Below are 23,897 nucleotides of genomic sequence, written 5' to 3'. Positions count from 1 at the left end.
CTGCCCCACTTGGGGTATCTGTCTCTTCGAGTATTCCCCTGAGCCGACCGGGGAGAAGCCTCACTGGAAGAGATTGTGCAAGAGGAGGCACTTGGACTCCCTCCAAAGTGTCCCTCACTGAGGACACGGACTTTGAGGAGGGAGATGGGTCCCCCAGACTCCCATCTGAGGAGGTTTCCTTTGTGGACACCCTTAAGGTTCTTAAGCAGAGAGGCAAGTGGTCTTCCCCATCCATGTCTGCAGAGGCATCTGTGTTCCTAAAGGCCTTCAGGATGGGCCCATTATCTTCCTCGGTTCCCCCTGCTGACGAACTGGTGGATCTTATCACTAGCAGGGCTTGGAAGGAACCGGATATGGAGGAACCAGTCCGTAAAAGAGCCAAAAAATTCCTCAGTCCTCACAAAGATAGACCCTTCTGGAGTAAAGGAATTCCTGTCAATGCTATTGTGGTGCCCACTGCTACTAAGATGGAGTTGGAACAAAGCTCCTTGGTCCATCCTCTGAACAGGGAGTCCCAGACGATAGACCATTTTGGGAAGCAGGTTTTTGCCTTAACTACTTTTGGACTGAGAGCACCCAATTATTTGGCCCATTTTACCTGGCTTCAGAGGGATTTGGTTTCAGAGCTTACCACTTCCCTTACAGATTTGTTGCCTCCAGAGTGTTTTAAACTAGTCTCCCCAAAGCGTTCAGGTCTGACTTCCCTGTTTAATATGTCAATGAGATTGATCTCCAATTTGGTGGAGGCCACCTCTCGAGCGGTGGGCACCAGTATTGCCATTTGGCACATCTGGCTTCACCTTTGCAGGTGTGCAGAACCCTTCAAGGCATCCTTCACCAACCTCCCTTTGGCTCCACTTTATTTGGTTTGTCGATGAAGACCATAACCCATCGTGAGCAGGAAGGTAAGACTCTGTCCGATGTTGAGATCAAATTTTCTACTCCCCAACGGTCCTCCTTTTTCTAAGACTTTGAGGGAAAGAAAGAAGCTAGGATTCCGGAGGACTCTGTCTTCCTTTTGGGATGCCCCCCCAGGAATCCTCTTCCTCAAGGTGGGGCAGGGGATTCAAAGGCAATCGCTGCCCCAGGGACAGAGGGGTCCGCAGAACCGAGGCTCCAGAGAGCTGTTCTCAGAGAAGCCTTTCCAGCGTTCCTGATGCAGTGCCCAGCTGTGCTGCCCTGGAGGCAGTTTTGGGGTTGTTGCTGCCTGCACCCACTAGCCTGGACAAGTCTCGCCTCCGATCAGTGGGTGCTAACAATCCTTTCCAGGGGTTATTCTATTCCCTTTTTCCAGACCCTTCCAATTTGAAAGATTCTCCCAGACATTCCACCCTGCTAAAGGGAGTTGGCCTGCATTGAGGTGGAAGATCTCCTTCAAAAAGAGCAAACCAAGAAGTCCCAACAGGACAACGAGGGTCCAGAACTTACTCCTGCTTTTTGGTGCCAAAGAAGACAGGGGACCTGCATACGATCCTGGACCTCAGCGAGCTGAACCTATTTCTCAAGAAGTCCAAGTTCCGGGTGGTCACTGTACAGTCTATTTTGCCCCTCTTGCAAAAGGACGAATGGATGTGCTCTGGATCTCAAGGACATGCTATCACATAAAGATCGACAGACGCTCCAGAAGACATGTATGCTTCTGCATAGGAGCCAGTCATTACCAGTCCAGAGCCCTGCCATTTGGTCTCACCACAGCCCCAGGGTGTTTACCAAATGCATGGCAGTGGTGGCAGCTCATCTTTGGCTGCAGGGTTTCCAGGTCTTTCCGTACCTGGATGATTGACTCCTCACAACCCCCATGGCGCACTGACCATCAATGGCCACTGAGTATGCACTCAATCTTTTCCAAAACCTGGACATCACAGTAAATCTGCCCAAATCCAATTTTGTTCCATGCCAGACTCTGGAGTTCATAGGGTTAAAGTTGGTCACAGTATTGGAGACTGCAGCTCTCCCTCTGTGAAGGATTCAGCTCATTCAAAATCAGGTTTCCGTCTTGCTGGAACTATAGCAACTCTTGGCTCACTTGACTCTCCGGGCATTAGATTCTATGGTGGCAGCCATCCAGTTAGTTCCACTAGCCAGGTATCCTATGCGGGTGTTAAAATGGACCCTGGCGGTTCAGTAGTCCATTCTGACTCGTCCATGTCCATGACAATAAAATTGATTCAGGTATGCAAAGATCATCTAACTTGTTGGCTTCACTTTTAGGCTCTTCACCTAGGCAGGTCATTTTGTCTTCCCCCTCCTAAGGCCTTATAGACCACAGATGCCTTCCTGTTGGGGTGGGGCATTTTCAGAGCAGGACGGTTCAAGGTACTTGGTCCCCCTAAGAGACCAAATTACACACAAATTTTCTGGAGATGAGCAGTTCTCGCGTTGCAAGTCTTTTTCAGAACTATCCCCTTCTAGGGACCATAGGAATTCAGAAAAGCAACATGGCGGTTGTCTGGCATCTCAACAAGGAAGAGGAAACATGGTCTTATCCTGTGTGCAGAGAGGTCCAGTGTGTGGAAATGGGTGATGTCTTCCAGGCACTTTCTTCTTGCAACTCGTATACCCAGGAGTTCCAGTGTGTTGGCTGACAAACTCAGCAGGTCCATCTTGAGTCCTCACGAGTGGTCCTTGAGTCCATCAGTGGCGAGGCAGATGTTCAACCACTGGGGTCAGCCTTGCTGTGATCTTTTTCCTTCCACGATCAACCACAAATGCAGCAATTATTTTGCCCTGATCTCCCCCCCCCCCCCCGGGGGGGGGGGGAGTCATCCAGGGGAGCTCTTGTTCACAATTGGCCTCTGGGTCTCCTTTAAACTTATCCTCCTATTCCTCTGATACCCAATGGTTCTCCTTCCTAACGTCTCATCTTTGGTATCTGCTCTGGATATTAAATCCTGTTCAGAATCTCATCTCTCACCTCCGGGGCTCCCACTTCCCAATCTACAGACCCTTTGTCTAACCACATGGTTTCTCCACTTCCAGTAATCCTTGCTCAGTTCAGGACCCTGGTTAAGAGCATTATTTTGGCTTCTCTGAAGCAGTCTACCAAAAAAGTATATTCTAGTAAATGGAAAAAGGTTTTCCATTTGGGCCAAACAAAGGAATCTAGATCCTTTTTCTGCATGTATTTCTGATATTTTGCTGTTATCTTCCCTTTTTTCGAATGGGACAAGTTTCTCTACAATTAAACTCCAGTTAGCCGCCATTTCAAATTTTCATTTAAACGATGAGCCTACCTTTTCTTTCAAGTTGTGCAAAGCCTTTCGGAAATGAGCATTTCTTCTTGGGCCTCCTGTTAACGATCCATCTCGACCATGGGATTTGACCTTGGTACAGCAGTCCTTGACACAAAATCCTTTTGAACTAGCAGACTCCTGTGACCTTAAATATCTCTCATGGAAGACTGCCTTTTTAGTAGCCATTACATCTGCTAAAAGTGTTTCTGAGCTCCAGGCTGTGTCCATTAAGTCACAGTTCTTGTTTTTCATGAGGACAGAGTGTCTCTCAGAACAAATCCCTCCTTTCTCCCCAAAGTGGCTTCTGAAACCAATCTCAACCAGTCTATTCAGCTACTGGTATTCTTTCCTAATTATGCCAGCAAAGGAGAGTACATATTGCATTGTCTGGACATCCACAGACAATTACGACATCCACAGACAATTACGTTTTTATTTAAAATGGACTAAGGAATTCAAGAAGTCGATTCAACTTTTTGCGCCATTCTCTCAAAACAGAAAAGGTCAGGCTGTCTCTAAAGTGTCCATTTTCAGGTGGATCGCTAGTTGTATTTCTTATATTTGAGGTTAGGCAATTGGAACTTCCTAGACTGGTGAAGGCCCATTCCACCAGGTCTGCTGCTACATCTTCTACCTTTTTGGCTAGACTTTCTCTAGATGAAATTTGCGCTGCTGCGACTTTGTCTAATCTTCACACTTTTTCATTTCGCACTACAAATTGAACTTGCTGTCCAGAAGCAAGGCTTCCTTTGGTTCTTCTGTGCTCCAACATATCCTTCCTTGAGGCCACCCAGGGTACATAGAAGCTGGGGAATCTGACCCATCTGTGATGAATAATGGCACGGATAGCATGTACATACCATAACATGGCATCTGTGCTGTCCAGTGTCCTTATTTATCACATTCCCACTCTCCTACCCCCTTCCTTCTGGGGGTCCTAGTGAACTAGAATGGCAAATATTTTGGAATATGGTGGTCTCTAACATCCTAGACGTTTCCTTTTCCTTGGCAAACTCCATCTGAGGAGTACAGGATAGCAAAGAATTATGGGAAGGGAATTAGCTAGAGCTATGGATCTGTCTGATAGTTGCCGGCTCGGATCCGAGGTTGGATCAAGACCCATCTGTGATGAATGACACTGGATAGCACAGATGCCAAGTTATGGTAAGTACATAACTCTTTTTAATGTTTATCTGATGTATTTATGCATGATGTTCATCGTGTTTCACTGTTGCAGTCATTACACTTGGGTTATCCTGCAGGCAGGCTACCCGCAGTCGGCCTGAATTCCAAAGTCCTGGTCTGGCGTCGGTTGCTGTCGCCTCTTCCCTGACGTCAGTGCGCCAGCAGTATATAAGATGCAGCCAAAGCCATTTTCTTCAGTCTTTCTTGCCGCGCGGTGCCTGAAGCAAAAGCAGTTCACAAGTGCTGGTCGGCCGACTCCTGAGATTTTCGAAATTGAATTTCAGATCCGAAGTCTTCAGTAAAGCTAGGTACCCCATTGGGGAAACGTTTTCTCCAGACTGATGTCAGTAAAAGTTAACAATTGTATTTCTTGTGGGAAGCAAATACCTCATAAGGATTTTCACTCTTACTGTATTCCTTGCCTAGGCCCTGACCACGACGTTGCTAGTTGTCGGTTTTGTGCTAGATTCAACCAACGCACTATTAAGCGTCTGTTTGATTTTGCTTTACATTACTTTGGCAGAAGGTTTAACTACATAATGCCGTCAGAACAACCAACGACCGGAATTCATAAAAAACGCAAAGACAAAGAAAAGGACAGGCATCCGAGGTCCAAAACCGACAAAGCCTCTTCTAGGCCAGTCACCGGTTTGCCGGTTCTCAGTGAGGCGCTTTCGCAGCCCCTATCACCCGCTACCTCAGAGCCACAGGCCGCCTCCGATCCCACGTGGAGACAACTAGGCCTCTGGAAACTCAAGGTATTGGGTCTACGGAAACTATTCCCTCAGATGGGTCCGGAGCCGCTGAGCAGGCATCGGCTTCTGAGGGTGTTTTCAGACCTACACAGCTTACTATCAAGTCCACTTCAGCAGCAAAGGCAAAGTCTAAAACACCACTAAAGACAGAGAAACAAGTACAGCATTCTCCTGGACAGTCATCCATGCCAAAGAAACAGATACTTAAAATGGCCGAGGACCTAATTACTTTGTTCAGGGGTACCCATCCCCCTCCTGATAAAAGGCCTAGGCAAGACACTGACTATGACTTTTCTGACCAGGTCTCTATTTCCTCTGATTCCTCTTCTGAACAGGGATAATTCCTCCCTTTGAGGACTCTGATGCTGAAGAATCTATCCCTTCAGCCTCTCCTCCTGAGGATTACTCTTTTGGGGAAACCTTGCACACCATGAGGGAGCATTTCCATTGGGAGAGCCAGTATTATTCAGAATCCAAGAAAAGGCTCAGAGACTTTCTATTACTGCCTCAGCACAGGCCCCTTGCTATCCCCCCTGTACTAGATATTGTTGATTATGTTTTTTCAGAATCCCGTTTGTCGCCTGATTCTTTACCCCCTGCACCAGTCAAGCCAGGTAGGTATTACAGGGTCCCAGACTCTCATAAATTTCTTTATAAAAACCCTGCTGCTGACCCAGAAACAATTTCTCAGGGTCCCAAAGGGGTCAGGGCTTCGACTGCAAAAAAACATGTTCCCCCTCATAGGGATTCTAGAGCACTGGATAGATGGGGGGGGAAAAAGTTTACACTTCTGCTACTTTAGCTGTAAGGGCTTTAAATTGCCAGTTTCATATGCTTAAATATCAATAATACCTGATGTCTTTGCTAAAACAGAAAATGCTTACAAGCTCAGAATGTCCTGACAGTAAGGAAATGCAGGATTTATTGCATGCAGCTGAACAAGTGGGAAAGCATACTCTGCAATGTGGTTTTGATTCATTAGAGGCTTCTTGCAGAGCCGCAGTTACAGGTTCTGTCATCCGAAGGCATGCTTGGTTAAAAGAACAAAGTTTACCTGATCATGTTAAAGCAAAATTATTGGATGCTCCATTACAGCATGATACTTTGTTTGGTGTTAAGGCAGAAGAGGTGTTAAAGAAAATGGAGGATAAAGCAAAATCATTGCAGACAGTAAAGGATTTTTTACAGGTTCAGCCACCTAGATTTAGCAGGAACTGGCCTTCTAAAAATTGGTCTTTTCCAGTGTCAGACAGGCCACAAAGAGGCTGATACAGACACCCAAGAGGCAGATCTCAGCCCCAAGGCTCATACAGACCTAAACAATGGGGTGCTTCAGCCCCCAAAGGCGGACAAGACAAATCACAACCTTTTAGGAAACAGCCTCAATGACTTCCCTCTTCAAATGCCAAGCACTTACCTTTTGACAGCTCCCTTAGGGGGAAAACTAGCACTTTTTTCACAAAATTAGCATAAGATCACCCAGGACAAATGGGTAGGGTTACAGGTTCCACTTTCACACCCTACCAAGGCCAAAAGGTATGCCACACCTGCCACAAAATCAATGGGCAGAGGCACAAAAACAAATTTCTGCTCTCATGGACATGAGAGCTATTCAAAAAGTACCACAGCAAGAACAGGGGCAAGGATTTTATTAAAGACTTTTGGTACCCAGAAAGGACAAAGCCTGGAGACCAATACTGGACCTGTCAATTCTAAATACTTTCCTGGATGTTCCAAAATTCAAAATGTTGACACTGTAGCAACTTCTACCCATGCTGGGCAAGAAGGCTTGGCTAGTTACTTTGGACCTCAGAGGCATACCTGCATGTCCCAATCAGACAATCTTCCAGAAGGTACCTCAGATTCATAGCTGACTCAATGCATTACTAATTCTATGCACTGCCATTTGGCTTATCTACTGCGCCTAGGGTCTTCACAAAATGCCTGGCACCAGTAATTGCATTTTGCAGACAAAAAGGAATACAAATATATCCCTACTTGGACGACTGCCTTATTCAAGCAGAGAGCAAGGACATTCTACTAAAGCATCTGGCGTTTGTAAAAAGATTACTAATTTGCCTAGGGTACACAGTAAACGAAAAGAAATCAAAACTAGTGCCCTCTCAAGAGATAATATTCCTGGGTGCAAGCTTAAATACAACTGCCCAGATGGCTTATCTCACGCCAGACAAGCAAAGGCACCTGACTCTTTACTTTCAAATGATGGCAACAAAGACCCAGCTACCTGCAAGAAAAATTCTGCAGGCTTTGGGCTTCATGGCATCCTGCATCCTGCTAATTCCATATGCAAGACTGCATATGAGGAAGCTACAGTGGTATCTAAAAAGTGTTTGGACTCAACATTGCCACAGCCTGGAAACAATAATAACTCTTATTCCCTGCCTGCAACATGAGTTTCGATGGTGGGCACTGGCCTGTCACCACATCAAGGGACAGCCTTTCACTTTACCCACAGCCAGGCAGACACTAACAACAGATGCATTGGATTATGCCTGGGGGGCACACATGGCAGGAAAGTGTATTCAGGGCACGTGGCCCGCGGACCAAATGCATCTTCACATCAATCAAAAAGAGATGCTAGCTGTACAGAATGCCCTGACAGCCTTCAAGGATCTACTACATCCAGGACAACTATTACTAAAGACGGACAATACTACAGTTATGTGGTACATAAACAAGCAAGGGGCACATATTCCTACCCCCTCTGCAGGCAAGCCATGACTTTGTGGAACACAGCACTGACCTACCAAGTACATCTACATGCACAATTCCTGCCAGGAAAGAAAAATACTCTGGCAGATGAACTAAGCAGAAACCTCATGGACCCTCACGAGTGGAAACTATATCCACAGGTCTTCAGCATGATAACAAGGAAGTGGGGATGCAAAGACATAGATCTTTTTGCCTCCCCTCACAACTGCCAACTACAGAGATTCTGCACAAGGACTTATCACTCATAAGCATGGGAAGTGGATGCTCTGTCATTCAGCTGGAAAGCCTTAACAGTTTATGCCTTTCCACCACTGCCTCTCCTTCCCAAGGTACTCCTAAAAGTCAAACAAGAGAAGCCAAAAATGATTGATTGCCCCAGACTGGCCACGCCAGCACTGGTACCCAATCCTAAAGAGCTTGTCTCAAGGCCCAGCCTGGACTTTACCTCAAATTCCTCATCTTCTGACTCAACAAAACAATCAGATCCTGCACAGCCAACTCAGAGCCTTAAATCTGGCTGCATGGCAAATAATATAGCCACTCAGAACACACCTCTCTCTAAAGCTGTTATGGATGTCATTTTGGAAGCCAGGAGGCCCAGCACCAGGAAATCTTATGCAGAAAAATGGAAGAGATTCTGTGCTTGGAACCAGGCACAAGGACTTGAACCACTTGTTCCAAATATTCCTCAGATTTTACAATACCTAACTGAGATGCTGGACAAAGGCCTACACATCTCATCAATTAAGATCCATGCCTCTACCATTTCAACTCATTACAATACGGAACCCCCTATTTTCTCTCATCCACTGCTAAGACAGTACCTCAGAGGGGCAAAAATAAGACCCTCAAGGAGGGCACCGATACCTACATGGGACCTCAACTTTGTCTTAGAAAAGCTCACACTCCCTCCTTTTGAGCCAGCCAATACAGCTGATATAAAGTTCCTATCATGGAAAACTGCTCTGCTCCTAGCAATAACATCAGCAAGAAGAGTCTCAGAGCTACAGGCATTAATGGCAGTGGAACCTTTTATCATTTTTCATCCGGACAGGGTTTCTCTAAGGAAAAATCCAACTTTTATGCCAAAGGTAGTATCCAGTATGGCTCTTAACCAAACCATTCATTTGCCAACATTTTATCCAAATCCCCAGAATAAAGGGGAGGTACTTCTGCACTGTTTGGACATACACAGGCAGCTACGCTTCTACTTGGACAAAACAAAAGCTTCCAGAAAAACTGAGCAACTGTTTGTAGCATATGCTGCAGGATCACAAGGAAAGGCTACCTCAAAGCAGACTATTTCAAAATGGATAGGACACTGTTATTCGTTTCTGCTATGCACAGCATGGCAAGTCAGTGCCTAAAAATATTAGGCCACATTCTACCAGGGCAGCAGCCACTACAGCAGCCTTTATCAGAGGAGTACCAACCAAGGAAATTTTGGAGGCTGCAACTTGGATTACCAAGCATTATCACTTACCTCTTTACTCTAAATCCAGAGCAGGCTTTGCCACTGCAGTTCTGCAAGGCCTCATAGCCACTTCTAATCCTATTTAGACCCAGCCGCCCAACCTCAGCTTTGGGATTCAACCCAAGTGTAATGACTGCAACAGTGAAACACGATGATGAACATAGTACAGTTCTGTACCTACCATAAATGTAGATGTTCGAGTGTATTCACTGTTGCAGTCCAGGTTACCCACCCACCATCCCCCTTTCTTTGCTGGGACTTATTTGTACTTCTCTATTCTATACAACCTATGTGGTGTATTTGCTTGTAGATGAAGGTAATGTTTATTTTGTGCATGCTTTTTGTAAGCAATGTTTTTAGCCTACCCTTTTGGAGGCACCTGACATCTGGGGCAAGAAAAACTGAAGAAAATGGTGTCTGCTGCATCTTGTATACCCCTGGCGCACTGACATCAGGGAAGAGGTGACAGCAACCGACGCTAGACCAGGACTTTGGAATTCAGGCCAACTGCGGGTAGCCTGCCAGCAGGATAACCCAAGTGTAATGACTGCAACAGTGAATACACTCTAACATCTACATTTATGGTAGGTACACAACTGTACTTCCTGGTTCACCTTGTTTCTTACACAGTTTCCTTTAAAAAGTGGTTGGCTCTAAAGTTTGCTTCATGTGGTCATACAAGTTGATATCTTAGTTATTACAGATGGACTTTAATATTAAATTGTAATGCTTCTTTTCATTTCTTTTAGCATGGTGATAACAGAGTACTTACATTGACCCAGAAGAAGTTTTGTGCCGGCGGACCTTTTACTGGTATGGTATAGTGTTTCATTTGATCTAATGGTACCATAATTATTATGAATGATGTTTCAAGAATTCTAAAGTAAGTTTAACTGAAAATTTCTTCTAGACTATGAGATATCCATACTCAAACTTTATTTGGGTGTCTGTAGAAGTAGGCTCATTACAGTAGTGAAATGCAGTACACATAACAGGTCACACAAAAACAAATCAACATCAAGGAATCATAAGAGCACACAGAAGTTAAAATGGTTCTAAGAAGCCTTGTAAAAGAGATGGATAAGAGGAGTCTGTTATGCAAGTACATTTATCAAGAATGATCCTTGAATATGTGAAAATACTTCATGATGTAAAATGAGCATGAATTGCAGAAAAATACTAGAGTAATTGATAAAATGGCACTTCCTGTATAAGATAATCTTAGATTAGAGAAGAGAACGACTCTTATCAGTCTCAGAGGAGGGAGCCGACCAAGTCTTATTGCCTAGCCCGGCTAATATTCCTGATTCCCAGATAAGTGTCCCTTCCATGAGTTGGTCTTTTTCCAGGGGGTACCTTAAGAAAAGAAAAGAAAAGTTGTGCATATGGCTTCTCCTGTGTGTTCAGCATTAGATAATTGTTGCTGTAGCCTAAGTTATATGGGCTATCTTTAAAGCTACAGAGCACCGTCCATGAGCCCTAACTACCGGGGACTCCAGCAGTCACACAAAAATGCATCTTGGGTGCCAAAAGCTTCAGAACTTGTCACCAAAATGCACTCCCATCGTAGACTTTGTGGAACTGATAGTCAGCTGGCGATCCTTTAAGACTGTACAGATGAGTACTCTGCTGGGGAAAACCATCCACAATTTTATTTTTCTAAGGGAAAATATATTTTTTCCTGTGCATATATAATTTTTATATGAGGAAGTTTGTTTTCTTCTGGACTTTCATGCCTTGCAGGGGAGGTTTATTATCAGAATGGTTGTGTGGGGAAAAAAAATTTCTACTGTTTTTCCAACATATTTTTATGGAATTTGTTAGGGCAGGACATTGTGCTTTTGGAGACTGTCATTTATTTTATCTCTTATTTTCCTGGGATTACTGACTGACTCAGGCTCTGTACCCATCTTTTAGCCTTTTTTCAGCTAGACAGTGGGGCAGCTACTGGTGGTCTCTGTTCTTCCTTCCCCTGTCCATAAAAAGAAAACTTATAAGGAGACTCTGTATGTCATGTCAGCTGCTTCCCTGCCTCAGCTGCCCATAGGTGACTGAGATGTGACCAGACTTGGTTCATATCAAAATCTCTCCGTCCCTCCAGTGCACCTCCTCAGGAGGCCTATAAGGACCAGGAAGTTAGGCCCTTCCTCTGCAGCTGTAGGGCTGTTCTCACTGGGCAAGGGAGAGCTGCTGTTGCCAGTCTTGGGGGGGGGGGGTGGCATGTGAGGGTCTACCACATAGCTGAGCTTGGATGCCTGAGCCACTGGATAGTGCCCTTGTATTACATTGTCCTTTTTCCAGGGAGTCTGTGTTAATGTTTTTGTTTTCCTGTCCTGATTGCTGCTTTTTCCATTTCTATTGCTATGGACAGGGAAAATTTGCTGGTATTTGTTAAAGAATTAATTTCTGATTTTAATGTTTCAAATTCTCTTTTTTCACTTACTTGAGAAAGAAAAATAGATGTTCATTGGATCACTGCAGTAGTCTTGGCTATATAAGGGTTATAGCCTGCAGAAGAAACAACAGGACAATTGACAAAGCTTAAGGGCACCTTTCACGCACCCAGACTGGCACTTAAGCAGAGCGGTAGAAAATCATTAGTGTGGGTGTCAAGTCCTTAGACCTTTCCTGCCACTGAAGAGTGCTCCTCTTGTCGCCTGTTGAGGATCAAGTATCTGCTAGCGTTTCTCCATTGGTGGGCTGATATTTACTCTTGGACAAAAACTTCCACCTTTTATTTTATTACAGGAACATTATTTTTTGTGGTAAATCTTTTAGGCTAAGATTTTTGTTTATTGGACTGTTACCTGATTGTCAGTTAGTTGAAAGTCTGTGTTCTGTTTTTTTTAACTTTAGTGTAAAACTTGTAAAAAGTTTAGTTTAATTTTGCTTTTTGTCCTGGTGAAAATCATTACTAAATTGTGTTTAGGGGTTCTTATCACAGAGTTTTATGTTGAAAGCACAACTTCTTTATAATCTCTTACCAACTGCTGCTGTCCGTGATACTTGGACTTCAGGCTTTATTCTTGGCTTTACCATGGAATGACTTATCAGATGTTCTTCGTGTTTCACTGTTGCAGTCATTACATTTGGGTAATCTGCTGGCAGGTTGCCCTCAGTCGGCCTGAGTAACAAAGTCTTGGGTCCTACGTCGGTTGCTGTCCCTTCTTCCATGATGTCAGGTAGTCAGGGGTATAAAACATGCAGCCGACGCCATTACATCAGTCTTTCTTGCCACTCTGTGCCCGAAGCAGAAGCAGTTCGCAAGTGCCGGTCGGCCGACTCCTGAAATTTTCGTTTTCAAGTTTCAGAACCAAAGTCTTCAACTAAAAAGCTAAGTACCCCGTTGGGGAAACTTTTTCATGCTCTTTACCAATGTCAGTACAAGTTAATAACTGCATTACTTCTGGGAAGCAAATACCTCATAAGGATTTTCATTTGTACTGTATTCCTTGCCTAGGCCCTGACCACAATGTACCTTGCTGTCGGTTTTGTGCTAAATTTAATCAACGCACTATTAAACGTCTGTATATTTTTGCTTCTAAATATTTTGGCTCACGCTTTAATTATCCAGAAATGTCGTCTGTTAGCAATCCGACTACCGAAATACCTAAAAAACGCAAAGAAAAAGACAGAGACAGGCCGTCTAGGTCCAAAACTGATGACGCTTCTCCTAAGCCAATCGCCAGTTCGCCGGTACTCGGTGAGACACTTTCGCAGCCCCTGATACCCGCTACTTCTGATTTGCAGGCCTCTACTAAGACCCATTCGGAGTCCGGTATGCCGTGAGATGGTTCAATTATGGAACCCGCGGATGTCTCTACCTTAGATGGGTCTGGAGCCGCTGTGCAGGCACCGGCTTCTGAGGGTGTTTTCAGGCCTACAGATTTATATATTAGACAGACGCCATCTTCAAAACTAAGGTCAAAATCTAAATCTATGTCTAAAAAACTGACGCCTGGGTCACATGCGCAGGCCCCTATGCCTAAAAAACAAATGAATCAAAATGACTGAAGATTTAATTACCCTGGTCAGGGGTAGCCAACCCACCCCCCCCCCCCCTTCTAAGAGGCCTAGGCAAGACCTTGATTATGAATCTTCTGAACAGGATTCTATTTCTTCTGACTGTTCTAATGAATAGGATTTGTCTATACCTACTGATGAGGACTCTGATGCAGAAGATTCCATTCCTTCTGCTTCTCCCCTTGGGGATTTTTCTTTTGGGGAAACTTTGTATACCTTAAGGGAATATTTCCACAGGGAAAGTAAGTATTTCTCTGAATCTAAAAAGAGACTTGGGGATTTTCTTCTTCTTCCTCAACATAGACCTTTGGCTATACCTCCTGTTCTAGACATTATTTATGTCTTTTCAGAGTCTAGTATGGCTCCTGATTCTCTACCTCCGGCTCTTTGTAAGCCACAGGTTCTACAGGGTTCCTGACTCCCACAAATTCCTGTTCAAAAATCCTTTTACAGATCCTGAAACCATTTCTCAGGGTCCCAAGGGCATTAAGGCCTCTACTGCTAAAAATCCTACCCCTTCTGATAGAAATTCCAGGGTGCTGGATAGATGGGGTAAGAAGTTTTACACTTCTGAAACCTTGGCAACCAGGGCTTTAAACTGTCAATTTCATATGCTTAAATATCAACAGCATATTATGGGACTGCTTAAACAGAAAATGATGATCATTTCTGACTGTGTGGAAAATAAAGATTTACAGGATTTATTGCATTCAGCTGAACAAGTTGGAAAACATACTTTGCAATGTGGTTTTGATTCTTTGGAGGCCTCTTGCAGGGCTGCTGTAACTGGGTCTGTGCTAAGAAGGCATGCTTGGCTCAAAGAGCAAACTCTGCCTGATCATGTTAAAGCAAAATTGTTGGATGCTCCTTTGCATCAGGACCGTCTCTTTGGTAATGAGGCTGAAGAAGTTTTAAAAAAGATGAAAGATAAAGCTAAATCTATGCAAGCTGTGAAAGATTTCTTACAAGTGCAGCCTCCAAGATTTAGTAGGCACTGGCCTACTAAGAACTGGTCCTTTCCAGTTCCTTCTAGAGCCACTCAAGTCAAACCCAGACATTCCAAAGGTTCCAGGTTTCAGTCACAAGGGACTTTTAGAACAAAACAATGGGTTGCCTCTCCTCCAAATCTGGAAACAACAAGGCACCTCCATATGGTAAACAGTCTCAGTGACTTCCCTTTACACTTACCAAGCACTTACCTTTTAGCTGCCCCTTTGGGGGGGGAACTGGCACTTCATGCAAGAAACTGGCAACTTATAACCCAGGACAAATGGGTTTTAAATATAGTATCCCAGGGATACAGATTTCATTTCCACACATTGCCAATCCCAAACGGATGGCCAGACTTGCCCCCAAATCAGTGGGCAGAGGCCCAGAAACAAGTACTGTCCCTCATGAACATGAGAGCTATTCAACCAGTACCAGAAGAGGAAAAGGGACAAGGTTTCTATTCAAGATTTTCCTGGTACCTAGAAAAGACAAATCATGGCATCCAATTCTGGACTTATCTAAACACATTTCTGGACATTCTAAAATTCAAGATGCTGACTCTTCAGCAGTTACTTCCTATGCTAGGCAAAGATGCCTGGTTGGTAACTCTAGACTTAAGAGGCTCACCTGCATATCCCAATCAGGGAATCTTGCAGAAGATACCTCCACTTCAAAGCAGGCTACTTGCATTACCAGTTCTCTGCACTGCCCTTTGGCTTATCTACTCCGCCCAGGGTCTTCACAAAGTGCCTGGCTCTAGTAATTGCATTTTGCAGGCAAAGAAATAAATATATCCATACCTGGCCGATTGTCTAATTCAGGCAGAAAACAGGGACATTCTTCTAAAACACCTGGCATTTGTAAAAAGTGTTCTAACTTGTCTAGGGTACACCATAAATGAAAAGAAGTCACAACTGGTACTCTCTCAAAAAATTACATTCCTGGGTGCAAGCTTGAATACAACTGCCCAGATGGCTTACCTTACGCCAGAAAAGCAAATTTAGGCTTGCTAGTTATTGCTGAAGCACCTACCAAGGGGAGAAAACGCTGAGAGAAGAAAAGGAGCCACTTTTGTGATTTTTAAGTATTTTCTTCTGATTTTTTGTTAAGTTTTACTGCTTTGCCGCCTACTTTTTGGCATTTTCCGGCTTGCTAAAGTTTTATATCTGTAACAGTAACAGTACTTGGAACACATCTAGAGCCTGTTTACTGCATTTCCTGTGTTGCACTTAATTTAAAATAGTTTTTTGTCTAAAACCTGCATTTTACCTGATTTTGGCCTAGCACTCAAGTGTGGGGTCATTTATTGCACTGTTGTGATTATTTTGCTGCTTGTGTATCTCTGCTACCTTTAAACTACAACAAAAAGAAAAAAAATCTTGCTTTTTTCCCACTTTCTGAAAGTTAAGAAAGTTCAGTTACAGATTTGCTGTTCCGAACTGTTTGGAAGTTTCTAGAAGGCCAGTGCTTGCTTGGGCTAAAGGGAAGTCTCTGTGTTCACCAGTGGGAGTGGTTAACAGTGAACAGCCTGCCTGTCCCTGAAGGAGTGGTTACTGCCTAGAAGCTGTAGTTTTATTGGCCATTTTGGGTCAATTCTAAACTCCTTGAGCTCTCTCTCTTAAAACCCAGCTGCCTCATGGTTTTGGTGTCTTTTCAGGCTTGCTAGTTGTTGCTGAAGCACCTACCAAGGGGAGAAAACGCTGAGAGAAGAAAAGGAGCCACTTTTGTGATTTTAAGTATTTTCTTCTGATTTTTTGTTAAGTTTTACTGCTTTGCCGCCTACTTTTTGGCATTTTCCGGCTTGCTAAAGTTTATATCTGTAACAGTCACAGTACTTGAACACATCTAGAGCCTGTTTACTGCATTTCCTGTGTTGCACTTAATTTAAAATCGTTTTGTTCTCTAAAAACTGCATTTTACCTGATTTTGGCCTAGCACTCAAGTGTGGGGTCATTTATTGCACTGTTGTGATTATTTTGCTGCTTGTGTACCTCTGCTACCTTTAAACTACAACAAAAAGAAAAAAAAAGAAAAAAAATCTTGCTTTTTTCAAACTTTCTGAAAGTTAAAGTTCAGTTACAGATTTGCTGTTCTGAACTGTTTGGAAGTTTCTAGAAGGCCAGTGCTTGCTTGAGCTAAAGGGAAGTCTCTGTGTTCACCAGTGGGAATGGTTAACACTGAACAGCCTGCCTGTCCCTGGAGGAGTGGTTACTGCCTAGAAGCTGTAGTTTTATTGGCCATTTTGGGTCAATTCTAAACTCTTTGAGCTCTCTCTCTTAAAACCCTACAACTCTCTTTTTGTGCGGTTTTGCACACTGAGCAGCGTCGGGCAGTGCCACCTAAACAGGTTTAAATTATTCCAGGCTCCACAAAGTCTGCTCTTCAGTTTTTCCCTTAGAACTGTTCAAACTCTCAAAGTAATCACTCTATTCTCTTTCTAAGCCCTGCACTTGCTCAGCTCTTATAAGGAAACACTAACTAACTAAAGCACTATACCCTCCTTGACTTCTCATAAGTATTAGGCTCCTGACTGGTCCTTCCTGGTCAAGTGAAAAATCAGTTCCCTTCCCTAATCTGATCAGTATAAAAAAACAGTTCCCTATACTAATCTGGTATGTCCAAGGGTCAGTTTCAAGGTTACTCTCCAGTCCAGCTGGTGAATCTGGAAATTTTGAGGCAATGTTACAATTGCCTTATGTACACAGACAACCCTCTCATTCTTCCAACAAACTCTAATACATGAGGGATGCAGTTACACAGCCAGACTGGAGGCAGAGCTCTCTCAACCCAAGACTGACACAGTCAGTCAGGAGCAAAAGGTATCCACCTGCACCACAAATCCAGTCTCACACAGACCTATTGCATCTGCATACCCAACACATAAACACACAAAAACATACTCGGAGGCTGTAAATAAAAATCTGCCTAAACAGCAAAGACCTCCTAAGCAGATATCCAAGCAACAGCTACCCCTCAACAATACCCACGAATCACATATTTCACAAAATCAGTGTGCCTCACAGTCACAGCCCTTAAGGCCAAACAACACACCATATACACTTGATGTCCTTCAAGGATGCATCTGCAGTCTTTACAAATGGGTTGTCCTGTCGTCAGGCAGCCCTTCGGTCGGCCGGATTCCAAAGTCTGGGTCTGGCTTCGGCTGGTGTCGCACTTCACCCGACGTCATTGCGGCAGTTATTCGGGTATAAAGGCATCAGCCGACGCCATTTTCCCCAGTCTTTCTTGCCGCGTGGCGCCCGAAGCAGAAGCTGTTCGCAAGTGCCGGTCGGTCAGATCCAGAGATTACTACTACCGAATACTACCAAGACTTCTATAAAGCTAAGTACCCGTTGGGGACTCTTTCTTGCCTCAGCCGATGTCAGAGAAAGTTAATAACTGTTTATCTTGTGGGAAACAAATACCTCATAAAGATTTCCACTCCTATTGCATACATTGTTTAGGCCCAGACCACGACGTAGCAGCTTGTCTAGCCTGTGCTTCTTTTAACCGACGGACGCTTAGGCGCCGCCGGACTTTGCTGAACAGATTTTCGCTCGATTTTGCCTACATTATGCCGTCGGATCCTCCGACTACGCAAATAACCAAAAAACGCAAAGAAAAGGACCGACACTCGCGGTCCGCGGTTTCAGCCGAAACCGCGGTTAAGCAAACCACGAGTGTCTCTGTTTCGGCCGAAGCCGAGCAAGCGGTTCTTTCTTCAGCCGATAACTTGCCTTCTACCGAGGCCTCTTCTAACCTGGTAGAAACGGCTTCTGAAATCCAACCTTCTGTTGCGGTTTCACAGGATTTATCAGACACCATCCCCCTGGATATTTCTACCCCTGCACATGGAGCTGCTAAGCCTCCTCCAGCTATGTCTATTAAGGCCTTTGCCAGGGCTAAAGCAGCCAAAGCATCAAAACCTGTGCCTGCCAAGCCCCCCTCTCACAGGCCCAGCACCAGCTCCCATATGCTTTCCTTGGCAGAGGATCTCATCTCTTTAATGTGAGCCCAGCCTCATCCAGACAGGGCCTCTCTCCCTCCTCCAGAAAAGAGGCCTAGAGCAGAGCCCCCTGAGCCAGTATCCACAGATGATTCCTCTGATGACTCAGAACATACAGACCCTCCTGAGGCTTCTTTTTCTCCTTACGAGGACTCTGATGCTGAGGAGTCCATCCCTTCAGCCTCTCCTCCTGAGGAATTTTCCTTTGGGGAAACCTTGCATGCTATGAGGGAACAATTTCAGTGGCAGGGCCAAGATTTCTCAGACTCTAGAAAAAGGCTTAGGACCTTTCTACATTTGCCACAGCATAGGCCTTTAGCTATACCTCCAGTTCTATCTGTTGTTGGTGATGCATTTAATGATGCTTGCACTGCTCCTGATACTTTATCTCCGGCTCCTGCTAAGCCCGATAGGTACTACAGGGTCCCGGACACTCATCACCACTTATATAAGGCTCCTTTTGCAGATCCAGAGACTATCTCCCAGGGCCCTAAAGCTGTAGCAGCTACTTCTTCTAAAAACCCCTCCCTCTGAAAGGGAATCCAGGTCCTTAGAGAGATGGGGTAAAAAAGTTTACACCTCTGCTACTTTGTCAGCTAGAGCTTTGAACTGCCAATTTCATATGATTCAATATCAAGAGTTTGCTTGACCAGTTGACTAAAAAGCTGTCCTCTGAAGAATCTTTAGATAAAAAGTATGTTCAAGAAATGTTACATAACATACAGCAGGTTAGTAACCATTCTTTAAAATGTGGCTATGATGCACTGGAGGCTTCCTTTAGATCAGCCATGACTGGCACAGTTATCAGGAGGCATGCATGGTTGAAAGAACAGGCATTACCAGACCATGTCAAATCTAAGCTTTTGGATGCACCTATGGACAAGGTCAATTTATTTGGTGCCCCCACAGCAGGTACTAAAAAGATGGAAGAGAAAGCAAAATCTGTGCAAACAGTGAAAGATTTCTTACAAGTTCAACCTCCAAGGTTTAGCAGGAACTGGCCCTCCAAGAACTGGTCCTTTCCGGACTCCTCTAAGGCACAAAGAGGCAGGAATAGGCGCTCTAGAGGCAGAAACCAATCCAGGGGTGCCTACAGGGGTCGCCAGTGGCAGGGTAACAACCAACGAGGCACGGATACAGCCACCTCCACTACAACAACTCAATCACAGTGACTTGGCGGTGGCACCGCCTACCAGGGAACAACTAGAAGCACCCTTAGGCGGAAAGCTAACATTATTTTCAAGAAACTGGCACTGCATTACAAGAGAAAAATGGATTTTGCAAACTATAGACAAAGGTTACAGGTTCCATTTCCATACTCTACCAGGAAAGAGAGGAATGCCAAACCTACCACCTACTCAAAGGGCAGAAGCTCTAAAACAAATATCTCAATTATTAAGAATGAGAGCTGTGGAAAAGGTACCATCTATGGAGCAAGGGAAGGGATTTTACTCCAGACTCTTCCTGGTACCAAGAAAAGAAAACAAATGGAGGCCTATTCTAGACCTGTCCGCTTTAAACACATTTCTCATTGTTCCAAAATTCAAAATGCTGACCCTACAGCAGCTTCTTCCCATGCTGGGCAAGGAGTCTTGGCTGGTAACTCTAGATCTCAAGGAGGCATACCTGCACGTCCCCATAAGACCAATTTGAAGAAGATACCTCAGATTTCTTGCAGGATCAGAGCATTATCAATTCTCAGCATTGCCCTTTGACTTATCTGCTGCGCCCAGAGTGTTCACGAAATGCCTGGCATCAGTAATCGCTCATTACAGACTTCAGGGGATTCAAATTTATCCCTACCTGGACGACTGCCTGATACAAGCGGACAACAAAAACAAACTAACAGAAGACTTACAAAGAGTCATCTACCTGCTGCAAGCCCTGGGATATACAGTCAATACAAAAAAGTCAAGGCTGATTCCATCCCAAAGAATAACCTTTCTGGGTGCAGAACTGGACACATCAAAACAAATGGCATTTCTAACTGCAGAAAAGAAAGAGCAACTTCCTCTCTACTTCTTGGCATTAACAAAGCAGAGCCATCTAACTGCAAGAAAAGTGCTACAAGCTCTAGGCTACATGGCATCCTGCATAATACTGGTCCCTCATGCCAGGCTGCATATGAGAAAGCTACAGTGGTACCTAAAGAAGTTGTGGTCTCAGCACAAGCACAGCCTAGAAACCAAAATTCCAATGATCCCATGCCTGAAGCAAGAGTTCCTATGGTGGGCTCAGGCCTGTCAAACAAACACAGGATTGCCCTTCTGCAAAAGTCAACCAAGACAAACCATCACGACAGATGCCTCAGACCTCGGTTGGGGGGCACACATGATGGACAAGTGCATTCAAGGCCTATGGACTCAAGACCAGCTGCATCTGCACATAAATCTAAAAGAAATTATGGCAGTAAAATTGGCAATCCAGGCATTCAGACCTTTTCTCCAAGAAGGCCAGTTGATGATAAGGACAGACAACACCACAGTTATGTGGTACATCAACAAAAACAGGGAGGCACACACTCATACCCTCTATGCCGGCTGGCACTGGACCTATGGGATGTGGCTCTGAGCTACAACATTCAGTTACAGGCAATTTATGTACCAGGGAAGGAAAACATTCTAGCAGACATATTAAGCAGAACTACAACAGATGCCCACGAATGGATGCTGCATCCGGACATCTTCAAAACCATCACAAGAGAATGGGGATTACCACAAATAGACTTGTTTGCATCCCCATTCAATCACCAGTTGAAGAAATTCTGCACAAGGACTTACCACCCACTTGCTTGGAAGGTGGACTCCCTATCTTTCAGTTGGAAAAGCCTGACAGCATACGCATTCCCACCACTTCCTTTGATGCACAAGGTGCTTCTCAAGATCAAAGAGGAACGTCCGAGGATCATTCTGATAGCTCCAGACTGGCCAAGACAACATTGGTATCCACTGCTGAGGAGCATGTCCCGGGAACAAATATGGACACTGCCCCTGATCCCATTACTGCTGACACAGAACAACTACAACATCCTGCATCCAAACCTAAAAACTCTGCAGCTAACTGCCTGGAACATTACATAACAGCAATTAACCCAAATTTATCCCAAAGGGTTAAAGACATAATCCTGGAGGCTCGCAGACCTTCAACAAGAAAGAATTATGCAGCAAAATGGAAAAGATATCTCATCTGGAGTACTGCAAAGGGGCAAGATGTGACACTGATGAACATAGCCAACATCCTGGAGTACTTGGCGGAGCTCTTCCCATACAGGCCTGTCCTATTCTTCCATCAAGATACATGCATCAGCTATTTCAGCAGAATACAGCTTGGATCCTCCTGTCTTCTCGCATCCTCTGCTCAGACAGTTTCTGAGAGAAATTAAAAATGTAAAACCTCCCAGGAAACCTCCATTGCCAGCTTGGGACTTGAACTTTGTGCTAGAAAAACTGACTCTACCTCCTTTCGAACCAGCAGCTACAGCAGAATTACAATACTTATCCTGGAAGACTGCTTTCCTGCTGGCAATAACTTCAGCAAGAAGGGTCTCTGAACTACAGGCATTAATGGCAGTACAGCCCAAACACCCTAGCCCAAAAGTTCCTGGAATTCATAAACTCAAATGCCATGGAACAACTAGTCACCATCCCCACAAGAGGAGATAACATACTTGATCTCATCATCACGAACATGGGAGCACAATGTTCAACACCGGAGGTGTACCCCTCACTGGTGAGATCAGACCACAAACTAATCTCGCTGGAGGTCCTCATCCCACCCCCACCTGAAATAAAAAAGACCACAGTAAAGAACTTCTCAAAAGCCGACTTCACACTTCTAAAGACTAGTGTGATCTCCTTTAAGGCCCCCGAGCGGGGCAAAACAGTACTCAAGCCGCTGAATCACTTACAAATGCCTTCTACCAGCACCTGCAGGACTGCATGGATAAGGCAATCCCAAGCAAAACAAAGACTCTTTGTACCAAAGGCAAGTGTCCAGTCTGGTGGACCCCAGCCATAAACAAACTCTACAACAAAAGGAGGAAGCTACTACAAGATAGAGCAAAATCCTTAAAAGGTAAGACACCCTTGATCACTATAAGTAAAAACTAAGAGCTCTCATAAAATCATCCAAAGAAAATTTCGAGAAAAATAGCTAAAGACTCAAAAGACAATCATAAGGCCTTCTTTAGCTATGTTAGAAACCTGGGAGGAAACTCCCAGATATGCTCAGAGCTAGTTCAAAATGATGTGAAGATTACTGATTCTACAGACATTGCCAACATACTGGCTGACAGGTTCAGTGCAAACTTCTCCCCCCTCCCCAAAGGAGAGATATCTATACCAAACGATTGCAGCCCCAAACATCTCCAGCGCCCAAGTGAGAACTGCTCTCTCCAAAGCAAAAACACAGCATCCATGGGACCTGATGGTGTCCCGGCTGTGTGCTCCACGAACTCAATGAGGAATTAAACCCACAGCTAGGACAGCTGTTTAATCAAAGTCTTACCTCTGGATACATCCAGGAGTGGCGCACTGCAACTGTGGTACCACTTCACAAAGGCGGTGCCTCCACCGACCCTGGAAATTACCGGCCCATTAGCTTGACAAGCCTTATCTGCAAAGCCATGGAGAGGATCATAATGGACCTCATAAATAAAGACATAGGGAATTTGCAGACTTTGGATCCAACCCAGTTTGGCTTTGTCAAAGGCAGATCATGCCTTTTAAACTTGGTTGACTTTTTGAAACAGTCACCAAAGCCATTGATGAGGGAAAGGCAGTCCATACAGCCTACCTCGATCTGGCTAAGGCCTTCGATACAATACCCCATTCGGGTATCATTGAAAGACTCATCAGCTTAAATGTCAACCCATACATCACAAGATGGGTTGCAAACTGGCTGAGTGACAGAACCCACAGGGTCAGAGCTGCTGGCGCCATGTCAGACTCAAAGCCTGTCACAAGTGGTGTCCCACAGGGCTCAGTCCTGGGCCCACTCTTGTTTGGCATCTACTTTTCAGTACAAGCAAACACAGGAGGGTTATGGCTGACAAAGTTTGCAGATGACTGCAAACTGCGCCATAGTAGAAAACACATCTGACACAGATATCCTTCAGAAGGGTCTCACAGAAGCGGATAACTGGTGCCAGAGCCACGGCCTAAAGTTAAATGCCAAAAATGCATAGTCATACTCATGCGGAACAACAAGGTTACCCCTAGCTACCAAATAGGTGGCAATCCACTGAGCACAGAAGAAGTTATCAGGGACCTGGGGACCCAGGTTGATAGTAGTCTGTCATTCGACACCCATGTAGCTAAAGTAATTAGGAAGACCTTCTACATTGCCCACCTTATCATGAAGGGATTCTCATCTAGATCAAGGGAGGTCATAGTCTCCCTTTACTCATCACTCATCAGACCAATGATTGAGTACAATGCCCCATTCGGAATGTATCTGACCCGACACTTGCAGCAGCTGGAGAGGCCACAAAGTTCCTC

The 23,897-nt window shown here is 44.7% G+C and overlaps 1 protein-coding gene across 1 annotated transcript in view; it reads left to right on the top strand.

Annotated features, from left to right (window-relative positions):
- Positions 1-23,897, top strand: part of NPEPPS (aminopeptidase puromycin sensitive) — a 1,948,381-nt gene that overhangs the window by 821,746 nt on the left and 1,102,738 nt on the right. Inside the window, exon 12 of the mRNA XM_044054968.1 lies at positions 10,130-10,193. Coding sequence (XP_043910903.1) covers positions 10,130-10,193 — 64 coding nt within the window. The remainder of the gene's footprint in view (positions 1-10,129; positions 10,194-23,897) is intronic.

Source organism: Protopterus annectens, chromosome 13.part0, assembly GCF_019279795.1.
Source record: "Protopterus annectens isolate FY-2018-M chromosome 13.part0, PAN1.0, whole genome shotgun sequence".
Classification (NCBI taxonomy): Eukaryota; Metazoa; Chordata; order Ceratodontiformes; family Protopteridae; genus Protopterus; species Protopterus annectens.
This window is presented reverse-complemented; position numbering and strand designations above follow the sequence as displayed.